This window comes from Manacus vitellinus, unplaced genomic scaffold (assembly GCF_001715985.3).
Source record: "Manacus vitellinus isolate BGI_N305 unplaced genomic scaffold, ASM171598v3 scaffold_16_pilon, whole genome shotgun sequence".
NCBI classification, from domain to species: Eukaryota; Metazoa; Chordata; class Aves; order Passeriformes; family Pipridae; genus Manacus; species Manacus vitellinus.
The window spans coordinates 976287-991066 of record NW_021939189.1 but is presented as its reverse complement, the minus strand read 5'-3'; the positions used below and the strand labels follow the sequence as shown (position 1 = coordinate 991066).

The following is a 14780-nucleotide window of genomic DNA, read 5'->3' as shown; positions in this document are numbered from 1 at the left end:
TTTTTGGGAGCCCTGAGTCCCAGCCATCCCAGCACACACTCATCCAGCCATGGGGATTGATTCCCTGCTCCATTACAGCTGCAAAAAGCTCAACTACAGCTCTGGGGAGAGGAAAGGAAAACCAAACACATCCCCAGCGGTTCTATTTCAAACACAAACTTGGAAGAAAACCTGCTGAAATCCGTGGAGCTGCTTCCAGGAGTCCCCAGGCCCCCCCTCCCGCAGCTCCTCCGCTCCCAGGACACCCCTGGTCCAGCCAGAAGGGTCTTGGAGCTGGCACTCCTGTCTGGGACCCTCCTGCCTGCACCCACGGCCCCTCGGGCAGCACCCCATAGCTCCCAGTGAAGTCACAGCTGGGCAGCAGCAGGAATCAGGGGCTGGGAGGGGACACCTGAGCTGCAGTGGAGCCTCCCAGACTCCTCCAGATCCCCATGACCACCTCGGCTCAGGATTCGTCCTCAGCGTCACCAAGCACCGACCCGTGTCCTGCCCAGGGCCCCCAAAGGGCACGGGCAAACAGCAGGACCTGCTGCCACCCTGCCCAGCTCCAGGGACACCAGCAGGAATACACCAAAAACATCCCCAGGTACAGAGCACTCCATGATTCCAGCAGTTCCATCACGGACATTTCCAGCAGAACTGGAAGAAGACACCCCCAGGTGTCCCACATCCCTGGAAGTGTCCAAGGCCAGGCTGGACATGGCCTGGGCTATGGAAGGTGTCCCTGCCCAGGGCAGAGGGTGGAACTGGATAAGCTTTAACGTCTCTTCCAAGCCAAACCATCCCAGGATTCTGTGGTAAGTTTTCCCACACCAAAGCCAAGTCTTCATGGGAACAGCTCCCACCCACTGCCCACGGAGGGACCCGTCCTGGGGCAGCAGAAGGTGGGCCTGGCTGTCACACTGCAGGCACAGCGGGGTGGAGCAGCCCCTCGCTGGGGCAGGGGAGGTGGGAGCCTTCCCAGGGCTGTGACGGAGAGGGAAATCCTCGGCCAGGATGAGATCCAGGGTGGGAGCCGAAGGCAGGAGCTGCATAATCTCCAAACAGCTTCTTCCAGGCAGCACCGAGGTCCCGGCTGGGGCAGAAGCCAAATGGAGAAGGCAATTAGGCCTCTGGTATAGGAAAAGCATAAATCACTGTGCCCTCAAAAAGCAGGAGCTGGAAGCTTCTCCCAGGCTGCTCCATCCGCAGGGCAAGGACAGGAAACATCCTCAGGATCGCCATTCCAGGAGTGTCCTCCTACAAGGAGAGCTGGTGGGGTGAGGGAGCACCACAAGGGGTGATTCCCTCAGTAACTCCATCTCCTGCCACACACACGTGCCAAGACCATCCCTCCAACACCAAAGCAAGTGGAACAGATCCTCAGCTCTTCCTGAAATCAATGAGGCTCCTCGCAATCCCAATTCCATGTGATTTCCACCCACTGAAGCGAGAGGCAGGGCTGGCCATTGTTTGAGAACATCACCCAGAGAATGGTCCCAGATGGTTTTCCAGCACAGCACATTCCTCTCCTGCAGGCTCTCCAGGGGTGCCCATCCCTGCAGGGCCGGAACACACCGAGATCCAACGTTTTATCCTCAGCAGTCTCCAACCTCCACCTTAAACATCTGCGTGGCTTAACTCATCCCAGCAGCTTTTCACCCAGGAGCCCCAAAAAAGGGATGTGGTCTCGTGGAAATCCTGGATCCAGGCAGCAACACTCCACTCCCGGGGTGACGATGGGGATCACGGCCCCAGCACAGCCCCAGGGGACAACACAGCTCCACCACAGTGACACAGCAGCACTCTGAGCAGGAGACTCAGCACCCAGAGCCTCACCCTCCAGCACAGCAGGAAACTGGTTTTTCTTCCTTTTCTTTAGGCTGTCAACAAATAAATCCATCCAAGGGCTCCGTGAGCTGCGGGAACAGCCCCTCACAGCAGCCCCACTCCGGGGGGGCGTGGAAACCAAGGTCAGGACACAACATCCCACTGTGGCCCAAAATAACACTGAAAGGTGTTCCTCTGGCAGCAGGAACCGGCGAGCAGAATCCATGTGGGAAGTCCATGTGGGACAAGGGAAGCCTTGTCCCTCCATCCAGCACTGCAGCTCCACGGAGTCGCCAAGATCCCACCTCGGGGCTGCACAGCTCCATCCCGGCACCGCTGAAGGAGCCGTGTCCCAGCTGGATCACTCCCAGGGCAAGGAGAAGAGGATGAGCCAACAGGCCCAGTGCACATCTCCGGGTGGTGCTGGAGGATCCCCAGGCTCCGCTCCCAGCTCCCTCCGCCGTCCTTCCCATCCGCGCCACGCCACTGATGCACATCCCTCGGGAATAACATCCTGGAGACTCCATGGAGTGGCACAAAGCCCGCCTGGGACTCCATGGCTGCGTTTCTTCTTCAGCCCATGGAGCAGTCGATGCACATTCCTCAGGAATAACATCCTGGAGGCCCCGTGGGACTCCACCACGGCACAGGGGTGGTGCTCGCTCGGTGTCCTCTGCTGGAAAGCCCAACTTCCCTCCCCGGCCCTTATTCCAACCCTGGAAAAGGTTGTTTTTAAAAGCACACCATGTGAGAGCTTGCTGCAAATATCCCAGGAATGGGCTGGATGCAGGAGATCTTTGGGCTCCCAAAAACTCCCCAGCACCCACGGCTGGGTGCTGATGGCAGGGACAGGACAGGGATCAAGGTCCTGGTCAACGAGTGACGCAGCACAAGGACCCAGAGCAGCCTTTCAGAACCAGGGACCCTCCCAACACCTCCCCGGCTGAACCACAAGCTCAGACCTGCTCAGGACACTCCCCTGGGGCTCCTCATCTGCTGGCAGGACCCCAGAACGGATCCATGTCCCCACATGTCCCAGGACAGCAGCTGGCAGTGGATAAAGACCCTGCAAACCCAACCCGGGGTGGCAGCGGGAGCCAAGAGGGACGCACAGACACCGAGAGGTCTCCTTCCTCCTGGGGTCCCTCAGCACGTGCCAGCCAAAGATGGGGAAGATATGAAGAGGTTATAAATTTAGGAGAAAGCTGGCAAGGAATATCTGGTCCGTGGAGTGGCTTTAATTGGATTATGTACATCATGCTTCATGCCTTTGTTCACCGATTTAATGGTTCACCACTTAAGTTCACCACTTGCGTTAAATTTAGTAAAGTAGTCTAATCATTTCCAGAGCTATAACCAAATCAAGGGCTCAATTTCACACAAGCCTGAAGCAGAGGAACTGTGAGACAATGGCCTAGATGCATAAAATTAACAGTTCTTGACCTCAAAAGGGGCGAAAAAAAAAAATGTTTTCCTGATTTGGTGGGTTTTTGTGTGAGGCAGCACCTGCACTGGGGCTGGGGCAGTCTGGGAGGGCTCCCCGTGGTGGGAGGGTTGGGACAGCAGGGCCACCCATCCCCAGGGACACGGGATCCCCAGGGACACAGGGGTGGGGCTGTGCACACCCCAGTGCTGCCCTCACCCACCAGGAGAGCAAACAAACACAAGGGATGTGTCCACATGAGCAACCCTACAATAACAAACCCCTGTGTGCAACGAGGGGAGGAAAAAGAACCCCAAATCCTCTGGGTTTGGTGCCTTGGGGGCACCTGAGCAGGTGCAGCGGCACAGACCGAGCTCCACATCTCCAGGGTGAGCTTGGAACCTCCTCTATAAGGCATGGAAGGACATGGAATCACTCGTCACCTTCCTGTCAGCAGCAGCCCTACAATAACAAACCACTCCATGCACAGAGGGGAGAGAAAAGAACCCCAAATCCTCTGGGTTTGGTGTCTCAGGGGCACCAGAGCAGGTGCAGCAGCACAGACCCGCCACCCAAACCACCTCCAAAGCTCTGGGATGAGCCTGGAACCTCCTCTACAAGACATGGAATCACCCACCACCCTCCTGCCAGCAGCAACCCTCCAATAACAAAGTGGCATGTGCAGTTTTTTCAGGAGAAAAACCCAAAAACTGTTGGGGTTTTGTGCCTTGAGGGGCACCTGAGCACAGACCCGGCACCCAAACCAGCTCCACAGCTCCAGGACGAGCTCTGGCCTCCCCTACAAGCCATGGAAGGATGTGGAATTGCCCACCAGCCTCCTGCCAGCACCGTGTCCCTCCCCAACAAGCCACGGCGGGAGGAGATGCCCATAATTCCTGCTGAAAGTTCGTCAGGAAAGCGATTAAACGGCTGGGCTGGCTGCTTAATGACAGGAGGCACTCGCTCTGATCCAAGGAAGCAATTACCTCGGAAATGGGGGTCACGGGCCCTGCTCATTCACCTTAATTGAATTCCAATATCTGCCTCCAGCTGCCGGGGGCTCCTGCCTGCGGCTCCAAGCAGCTCATCAAAGCCATGGGCTCCCTCCTCCCTGTCTCTGCCCACCTCCCAGCGCTCCACAGTGCTGCCTGCCACCCCAAAACTCAGCTCCCATCCCTGGGCCACTTCCCAAGAGCCACCAACCCCACCACCAGGGATCCATCTGCTACCGAACCTTTCCTCATCCCCAGAGACTGAAGCAGCTCAGAGCCCAATTCTACCTTTGGTGCTACCCACAAAATACAGAAAAACGTAGAGAAGAGCAGGTTAAGTGCAAAGAATTATAAAGATCCTTGGAGCTTAAGAAGTGCAAATAGTTATTAAAAAAAAAAAAAAAGAGCATTAAAAATGAGCATTTTCTGGAAAACAAAGACCTAAAGCCAGAGGAGCTCTGGAGCCACCTGCCCGGGATGCTGGAAGGGGACACCGATGCCCCAGGGTGAGGAGCAGGTTTGCTGCAGGACTGAGACCGTGACATCAATTAAAGAAACAATAAAAATGGTTAATCCTCAAATTAACCCCCCCCGAGGTCTGCGAGAGAGAGCCCGGCCAGCGGGAGCGGGTCACCAATGCATGGGACAACAACCCTGCCAAGGGCACAGCACATTCCACACCAACAGCCCAGCAGAGACAAGCCTGGGCTCAGGGGGTCTGTGAGGGCTGCTGGGTCCTGCTCTGCACCCCAAACACTGCCCAGACCATGGGGAACACCCAATTTGGTCACTGGAGGCTCCTGGAGCTGCACCAGCACCCGGGAGGTGGCAGGAGGTGGAGATTCCACCCCTTGTCTCACTCAATGCCAGACTGGGGGAGTTTTGGTCATTTGGGGGGGCCATGGGATGGCTGGGGGGGGTGTGAGCTGCCCTGCTTTATCCCTCCTGAGCGCAGGATTGCCTCTGGTTATGGTAAATGATAGGAATAAAAGGGGTATACACACGGTGAGAGGCAGATTGGGAAGTCCACGTACCCCGATGATAGCATTCAACTCCGTCATTGTCACTTGCTTGGCACGTTCAACAGCCTGTGCCACTTGCTGTTGGTGCTGCAGGGACAGAGGGGCAGGGCCAGGTCAGAGCTGGGCATAGGGGGACCAGCCCAGGGGCAGGACCCCCCTCCAGAGATGCTCACCCCTCTCTTGGGCTCTATTTTGCTCACCCCCAGGAGCACCTCCCAGCTCCACGGGGTGCAGGGGGGTGGAGAAGCCCCTCAGAGCCTTTTTGGAGACCCCCAAGCCCCTTCACAGGGCCCAGCTTTCCCCCATCCCAAGGGTTTTCCAATGCACATGGAGGATCTGAACCCCGTTTCTCACTCAGCCCCCCACCCCCAGGGACCCACGAGGGACCCCAGCACTGCCCGCCTGGGGAAACCCCCCTGGGAGAAGCAGCAACTCCCCACCCAGGGTGTGAAAACTTCCTTACCTCTTGTGACAGAAAAGGCATGATCTGGGCTAAAATTGTATTCAGTCTTTTAGCAATTTCTGTCTGAAAAAAAGGAAGAAGAAAACCCAACAGTCAGCACCAAACAGCCTCCCACAGACAGCTCGAGGCTCCCCAGAGCAGTGCTGTGCATCCCCTCCCTGTGCCCCTCCACGTCCCTTCCCACACAACCCATTCCCGTCCCCTCCCACCCCTCCAAGTGGAAGCAGCAGCTCCCAACAGATGCAATAAAAGCACCTTCAAGCACAGCAGCACAGGGACACATCCCTGCTGCCCTGGGACACTTGAGGCCCCTTCCCATCATGGGATGAGTGTCACGGACCAGCCCCAGCAGTGCTGCACCACCCTGCACTTCCCTGGCTTCATGAAAACATAGCACTGGCACAGCTCCTCATCCTTGGAGCAGCTGCTGGGGGCTGGATCCCAGAAAATCCAGTTTTTGGTGGCCCTTGCCATCACCTCCCACTCCTGGCACTGTGGTGGGTGTTGAGTTTCTCCAGGAGAAACCCTGGCAGAGACACCAGTGAGGTCTGGGGGTCCCTGCTCTGCCCTCTGCCCACCCCACATGAAGCTGGTGGTGTTCCCTTCCCCATCCTCACATCCCACTCAGGAACAACCCAGACCCACCACCAGCTCCACTGAGCTATTGGGACTGTAACAACCAACTGTGCTGATAACTGTGGGAATAATTAACTGGGAATGCTGTTTTCCTGGAGGGATGCCCCCAGCCCAGAGCTGGAAGGTGCCACCCTCCCACACACGCCACAGACGCTCCTGCCAGGCTCTCCCAGCTCCCACCAGGATCACTCAGCTCCCAAGGGTTAACACAAGATCACTCAGCTCCCAAGGGTTACCCTGGGATCACTCAGCTTCCAAGGGTTACCCTGGGATCACTCAGCTCCCAAGGGTTAACACAAGATCACTCAGCTCCCAAAGGTTACCCTGGGATCACTCAGCTCCCAAGGGTTACCCTGGGATCACTCAGCTCCCAAGGGTTATCCTGGGATCACTCAGCTCCCAAGGGTTAACTCGGCTGCTCCGCCAGGGCAGCTGTGAAAACAGCTCCTGCTCCAAGTCAAACAGGGCCGGAGCAGCCGAGGATCCAGAGCCACAACAATGGCCAGGCCGAGGCTGGCAGGGAATCAAACACCCAGAAATTCCTTCCGACAGCCCCGAGCAGCTCGTTATCAATAACACAAGTGATTAACCTGGGCTCGCTCCAGCCTCCCTCTTGGCAAGGGGCCTCTTCCCGAGGCAGCCAGCAGTCACTCCCCCTCAGAGAGCCCCCTCTGTGCCCCCCAAATCCATCCCTGCCATCCCAAAGCTTCACCTTCCTGATCCCACAGCTCAGCCCTGTGGATGGGTCCTATAGCAGCTTGGCTTTCGAAGCCCATCCAGCCCAGCTCTCAAGTACTGCAAGGAAAATCCCCAAATATCACAGTTTGGGAGCAAATGCCCAACAGACACTCAGCCCTTGCTGGGAGGAGCTGGGTGATGGCCAGGTCACACTGCTGTGACTACAAGACCAACCCAACAGGCACAACCGACATTCCCAGGATGACCATAAGCAAGGAGACACCAGGAAAACCCTGCTCTCCCCCAGTCTTGAGCCACCCCCATGGAGGGAACAACCCCACAGACCCCAGAACTCGGGGTCCTGCTCCGAGGGGTCCCCACACACCCCCCACTGCTGCTTTTGGCTGCTGAGCCACAGGGATATTTCTGGCCATCCTCTTCTCTGAAAGCACCCCAGTGATTGGGTTACACCTCATGCTTTAATTAGCAATTCCAGAGAGCAGGAGAACGTGCTGGCACACCGTGCCAAGGCAGGAGCACCAGGAGGTGACCAGGGGTTGGACTCAGGTACCCCCAGCTACAGCTACACCAGTCACCAGGATTATCACGGACCCCAACGTGAGGATGCACAGATCAGGAGGCAGCTGGGGCTCATGGAATCCTGGAATGGTTTGGGTGGGAAGGGAGCCTAAACATTATCCAGTCCCACCCCCTGCCATGGGCAGGGACACCTCCCACTGGCCCAGGTTGCTCCAAGCCCCGTCCAACCTGGCCTTGGACACTTCCAGGGATGGGGCAGCCACAGTTTCTCTGGGCAACCTGTGCCAGGGCCTCACCACCCTCACAGGGAAGAATTCCTTCCCAAAATCCCATCTAACCCTGCCCTCTGGCAGTGGGAAGCCATTCCCCTTGTCCTGTCACTGCAGCGACACTTCACTGTCGTGACAGCGCGAGATCCCTGCCCCGAGGAACAGGCTCTGGCCAGCACAAGTGTTTAACCACCTCACACTCACACATCACCCCAGGACCACTCTGCACCCCAAAAATGGGGCTGGAAGCTGAAACTGCCCAAATCCAGCCCAGCCACAGCACCGTGTCTGAAGGAGCCAGGCTGGCACCGCGTGTGCCACCAGCCAGCCCAGCGCTCCCACCACGCGCTGCCCGGGCAGAGCAAAAGCTCTTTGAAGGCTTTTTGGCACTGAGGCATCGATTAGATTATATATAGACTGCAGCTCCATTAAATATTTATTCCTTCAGCTGAAGCCCATTGGATTCTGGATGCGACAAGCCCGGCTGCTGCTCCTGTGAGTTCCAGAACAAATTCCAGCCTTATTTGAGGTGAAAACAGCAGTGCCAGCACGAGCTTCCCCGGGCTGCGTCGCAGGGGTGGGGTCGGTGTGACAGGAAAAATACAGCACCCAAACAGGCTGATGGCAGGGAGGAGGAAGGGAAGGTGCTGGGTTTTCCCCGGGAATCACACGGTCCAGGCTCACAACAACCCATCTCCTCCACATTTAAATCCACTTCTGCCCAAACTTCAAACAAAGATTTTCCGCAAAGGGAGAGACTTCCCACATGGGACTCAGTGAGCAGAAAGATATTAGATGTCCAAAATATTATGTTTACAACCGTGAGGTTTCCTGCGAACATGAGATTCAACAGTCTTTAAATATTTGTTCACTTTAACTTTTCCCATTGCACAGAATATTAAACTCTGGTTGTCCCCATTAAAAGTTTAATCGGGAGCGAAAGGGGATCCTCCGGCACGTCGGGAACAGGGAAGGGCTTCATGCCCAACACCTTCCCCATAACAGGGCTCATTCATCACCTTCCCAGAGTGACAGAGCCCCCCGAGCCCCCCCGAGCTGGTCCTGCCAAGAAAAACCTCCATTCCCCACGGCAGGTTGCCATGGCAATCCCAGGCTCTGCATCCCCTTCCGATGCCCTGCATCTTCCCTGGACCACAGCTGCAAACGAGTGGGGATAAAACACCCTGGGGAGCGCCCAGGAGAGGTACCCACCCCCCCAAACCCCCACGGGAGGTGCTCAGTGGGTGCTGGGTGCCTCTCCCGGGGTCCGTGGGAGCACCTTCAGGGACACTCACCCGGGCACAGAGATGCTGATGGGCGTTAAAAAGGGCAAGAGGTTGGAGAACCTGAAATCCTCCACTAACCCCCCATCACCCCCTGCCCCTGCCAAGAATCTGACCTCCTGCCTGAGCAGAAACACTTCTGGGCTGGTGTTTCACCAGCACGGAGGGGGAAACCAGAGAAAACATTTGCACTGGTGATAAATCAAGAGAGGGACCGCTGGGTCCTGTCACCCCACCCGCTCTTAAAATGGCCAGAGCCACCACCGGCACCCAGAGCTCTGGAGGGCACAAGGAGCTGCTCCTGGCAGCCTGTCAGGAGGCAGGATGGGGCTCTGGGAGCAGGAACAGGCTGGCATGGTGTTAAATAGCTCGGGGCTGGCTCTGCCCAGCAGCTCCGGCCCCACGGCCGCTCGTCTTTACACCTGGATGTGGCAGAGGGAAGTTTAAAAATAACCCTGTGGCCCGTCAGTCACAGAGCAGGGCTGAAAGGAGCTGCCTCAGAAATGACCCAGAGCACAGGAGTGCAGAATTCCAGGCTGGAAGCTGGGGGGTCCTGCGTGATACCCCACGGATACTGCTCTGGGTGATGGAGCCAAAATACATCAGCCTTGGACACAGCCGAGGAGGAAAACAGGAGCTGCAGGGATGCCCCAGCCCTGGGGATGCACCCCCAGGCTGGTCCCAGCATTCCTCCATGGCATAGGATGGGATCCAAACCCCTTCTGGGCTCCCAGTCCTCGGGAGGATGGAGGTGCCTCATAAAACAGCCCCACAACCACCACTCTGAGGGGAACACCCCCAAAGACCCTGCACAAAGCACCCCAAACCTCTGTAGGGAAGGGAATCACAGCAGTGCACACCAGGCCATGGCAGACAGAGCCTCAGAACAGATTTTGGGCCACAGCAGCCCCAGTTCCACCTGCCCTTGCTTATGGATTTATATGTCAGGATGAAGAATGAAGAGAAGGGATGAACACACAGCACTGCCCTTCCTCCTCTTGGAAAACACCCCAAAACATACATATCTATATCACAGACTATCCTGAGCTGGAAGGGACCCATAAGAATATCCAGTCCAACTCCTGGCCCTACACAGACACCCCAACAATCCCACCCTGTCCCTCAGAGCGTTGTCCAAACGCTCCTGGAGCTCTGGCAGCCTTGGGGCCGTGCCCACTGCCCTGGGGAAGTGCAAATGTATAAACACACACATGTATAAATATACAAACACACCACTGGAGCAGTGGGGTTGGTGGGGCTGCCAAAGGTGATGGTCTGTGGGATGCAGAACGTGGCACCAGCACCATCTCACCATCACACAACACTGCCACCCAGGAGCCCCCAGCTTCTCCTGGGCTCCCAAACCACAGATCCCTCCACACATCCCCCCAGTACTGTTTCCAAGACGGGTCTGGACCCCCCCAGCCCTCCTTTAGGCACTCCAGGACAACCCCTCCCGTGCTGTATAGCCCCCCCAAACCTCCTCCCTGGCAGAGGGCGGAGGGAGAAGCGAGGAGTAAATCACACCAGCCGTGAAGCACCAGCAGCATTTGTTGAAACCAGGATATTGTCTCTTTAAGCACATGAAAATAAGGCCCTTGAGCAGTGTGGTTCTCACTCCGGCGCACAATTATGGGTACTTTCAGCTGTCTACCACTATTTCAAGTGCTCTCTCCAACCGGGCTGTCAATGGCATGTTGAAAGCTATTTGTGGCTGCTATCGTTATTAGCAAAGTGGAGAGCCAGGCTGATGAGAATTAAATCAGGAGGGGGGTGGAGGGGCAGGACACAACCCCTCATTACGGAATTACCACCAGCAACCGGCATGTGGGGGGCAAAGCCCACTCAGAGCCCCAAAAGGCACCCAGCACCCCCAAAAATCCACCTGCAGAGCCGAGGGGAGGGAGAGGTGAAGCTCTGACAATATTCCCTTCTACCTTAGGAGACCTGAGAGCAGAGCTAACAAATTACTCGGCTTCTGAAGTATTTAGCAAATTATTACCTGGCACTCCTCGCTAACGAGCATGACAGAAAGTATATTGTGTTCCTAGAATATTCTAGAGAAAAAAAAAAAAAACCCTGCCTCTCTTCCCTGGAAGTGTCAGGGGGGTTTAGGTTTGTTCCAAGCATTAAGTGTTTAAGCACGAAAACAAGAAGTGCTTATGTGGAGGGTTCTCAGCCATAAAAAGAAATAAAACCCAGCACAAAGGTTCTGTCCTCCGAGGTGTCCCGTTTCCCCACGCAAAATTAGTTTTTCTTTTGGAATGGTTATTGCAGTCGGCGATTATCCACGGAGATCTGCACAGAAACAATGCAAAGCCAACAGGGGAAGCAAAGTTTCTTTTGGAAAAATCAATTAGCCCTAAGAAGGGGAAAAAAAAAAAAAAAAAAAAAAAAAGTTTTGCCGGGGTTTCAAAGGAAAACTCATGATTGGACTCGGGTTTAAGAAAGCTGAGCCCGGGTAAGGGAGCTTAGTTCAGCAGGAAGACTGATGTAAGGAGCGATTCACTGCAACCAAGTCACTTCCTAAATATTTCCTTGCATATGGAGTTGTTTATGAAAGTACATTTTTTTACTTAACAAGAAACAAAACGAGAAGAAAGGGGGGAAGGAAAAAAAAAAAACCAAAACAACACAACAACCCCACACGCAGCCACATATGCACACACTTAATATTCAGCGTAGAAGAGATAATCTGTTATATAAGCCCACAGACAGACAATCCCCTTTTGCTTAAAGATGAAGTATCCATCAATGTTTGTCTGGAGCAGATGTAATCACAAGCAGTCAAGTCTGGAGGGCAGGACACTGCATGAATAATTCAAGCACTTCAGTCTACTTGATTGTGTGCAGATAAACACAAGTCAACCGCTAAACAGGTCAGCTGATAAACTTGTTTGTTCAGGACCAGCCACCCTCAACCAGATGCAGGCAGGACCACGCCGCAATTAGCGGGATGCCTTGCGGGGGGATGCTGCGGGCAGGGATGCCTTTCAGGGGGATGCTGCGGCCCGAAAGAGGGGGAAAACCCTCGGCAGGCCCCCGCTGCGGTCCGGCTCCCCCATCCCGCCGCTCCCTCTCGCCCCATTTTCGCCTGGAAGCGCCGCTGGGAGCAGCTCGCGGGGCTTTGTTTTCCTCTGGCCCCGCGCGCTTTGCTGTCAATTAAATAACGAGGCGGCTTCGCCTCCCGAACTTCGCCGAGCCCGGCACGCAGCACATGTCACCGGGAGCGGGCAGGGATGCTCGGCACAGCCTGGAACCATCCGGACGGGATTTATCCGCTCCCCTGCAAAGCTCCCAGCGAAGCACATTGACCACGCCGGGCCTCCCGGGCCGCCACCACCACCCAGCAACTCCCAGGGCACAAACCCAGCCCTGGGAATTCCGGGGCTCCTCAGTCACCCCCCAAAACCACCACGGACACATCAAGGGAAGACACCCTACGTGGTCACGGTCGGCGGAGCGGAGGATGGGGTGATCCACCTGCACCTCCCAAGGGCGCCAGACCTCACTGATCCCTTGGGTTCCATCCACGGACCAGTGGGAAAACACACTGCACACCTCAGGAACGGCAACTCCTTCCAAAGCTTCCATGGAGAGAACAAGCCCAACATCTCCGTGCATTATTCCAGCATCTCCCAGCATCACCCAGAGCGGAGCCGTTCAACACCGAGCAACCGGGTGGGAAGAGGCACTTCCTCTCCCCAAAGAAGCCGTGTTCACGTTACTGCAGTGCCTCCAGGGTCACTCCATCCCTCGGGCATCACTCCAGTCCCTCGGGGCGTCGCTGAAGCGGCCGCAGGGTCCGTGTCCCTCTGGACAACCGTCCCCTCCTCGCGGGATTCCACCACGGGCCTACACAAACCCCTTGCCTTCTGGGGGATTCCCGACCTGCCCAGGCCAAACCGTGCTGAGGCCTCCCCCAGCACGGGGGTCCCGGCCCCTCACAGCCCCCCAGGGCTGCCCTGCCCCGCCTGGGTCCAGGCAGAGCCACGGAGAGCGGGCGAGGAGTCGGGATTATCTGCACGGGAGAAGATATTTTTAAAAAAACTGAAGACTAAGCAGGAATTATTTTCGTTGCCCTGTGACTGCGCCGCAGAAAGGCAAAGGGAAGAAAAGAGAGGCAGATTCAGAGACGCTGTTTTGCATTTCATCAGCTCCCAGCGACGCTTCCTAGAGGAGGGCGATGCTGCTATTAAGCAAAACCACTTTGGAGCTGAATGGGGCTGATTTGCGAGCGGCAAAGTTGATGTCAACTCCTATCTGCCTTAAGTTCTTAATTAGAACTCCTTCTAAAACCAGTAAGCAGCAGCAGCACAAATAATCAGGTCTAATCTCAATAATAACTTTATTCCTTTAAGTTTTACCATCATGTGCGCAGCCTTTAGGCTCTTTAACGATAATCTTATCAAGGTACCACACCACATTCTGCTGGGGCCTTCTCTATTTTTTCCTTCAGGCAAGTTACATATTAGAGGAGACTAGAAGGGAGGAAAAAAAAAAACAAAAAAAACAACCAACCCCAAACATTGCTTCATTTCCCAGATGCAAAGACAAATCCGTGACATTGAGCAACACACCGTAAGCTATCGGAGCCCTGGAGATAATTCCCTCCTCAGTCTCACGCTACAGCACGGAGGAGATCAGGGTATGACCTTAGAAACAGTCCTGTTGTACCAACAACACAACCAGAGGCAATCGCAGCACACATCAGTGTTTTCCCAGTTTTGGGAACGCGCTATTCCAGGTACCGACATCCCAGCACGGAAGGCAAGGCTGTTCTCACCCCTCCGCATAAACACTCCGCTTAAAACCCGAATTTCTCAGCAGCACAGACAAAACACCAACCTGCCAACAACCTGCAGTTCCCAATTCAACTGCCAGGCCACGGGATTCCCACCTGGAGTCACATCCCTGCCTTCAGCACTTATTCCCTATTTAGTGCAATCAGGGCCCATTTTACCTCGGGTTGAGGAAAAGGGCAACAGGAGATCAATCAATCCCAACTTCCCCCCCTGGAAATTACTCACCTGTTTGTGCATTTCAATGTTCAAACCGTAGGACATTTCGTAGTACTGGGGAATAAAAACATACAAATAAATTCAATTAAAGAAAAGAGCCAAGAAGAATTTGAATTAACTTCACAGAAGGTATTTGCATAAGGTCATTACCAAAAAGCATCCTGGTCAAAACTGGGCTTAAAGCACTGGTAGCCAAGGAAATTACACCTTATAATAAGCAGATGTTTATGGGTTTAACTGGCAGGCACTTAACAAGAGGACACTCCTTTTGACTCCTGTTTTCTCCTCCTAAGCTACTTAGAAAAACAAAGAGGTGCAGAGCTGGGTGACAGGCGTCTGCTCAGCCCTGGCAGAACAGGTACAGCCCGGAGTCTGGCCAAAATTCCAGCTTCTCACTGGGGGGGTGGATTTATTCCCCCCCCCAGGGGCCAATGGAGCTGCTGGGAGCCCCGGGAGCCGCTGGGAAAGGGGGTGCTGGATCCTGCTGAACCCAGGAGAAACCCAACCGAGCCCACCTGGGGGCCCCGCGACGCACATTTGGCTAAAAAAAAGAGGGATCTGAGGCAACAAAAGAGCCCATTTCCCTCGGGAAGGATGAGCGGGGTGAGCTGGGATGGCTCCCGGGTGGCCTCACCCCGCGCCTC

The 14780-nt window shown here is 55.4% G+C and overlaps 1 protein-coding gene across 1 annotated transcript in view; it reads right to left on the bottom strand.

Moving 5' to 3' along the window:
- LOC103757009 (protein groucho) overlaps positions 1-14190 on the bottom strand; it is a 25912-nt gene extending 11722 nt beyond the window's left edge. The window contains exons 1-3 of the mRNA XM_029958766.1: positions 14146-14190; positions 5710-5772; positions 5097-5333 (exon numbers count right to left, since the gene is read on the bottom strand). Of these exons, the coding sequence (XP_029814626.1) occupies positions 5097-5333; positions 5710-5772; positions 14146-14181 (336 nt within the window). The 5' untranslated portion in view covers positions 14182-14190. The remainder of the gene's footprint in view (positions 1-5096; positions 5334-5709; positions 5773-14145) is intronic.
- Positions 14191-14780: the final 590 nt, after the last annotated feature.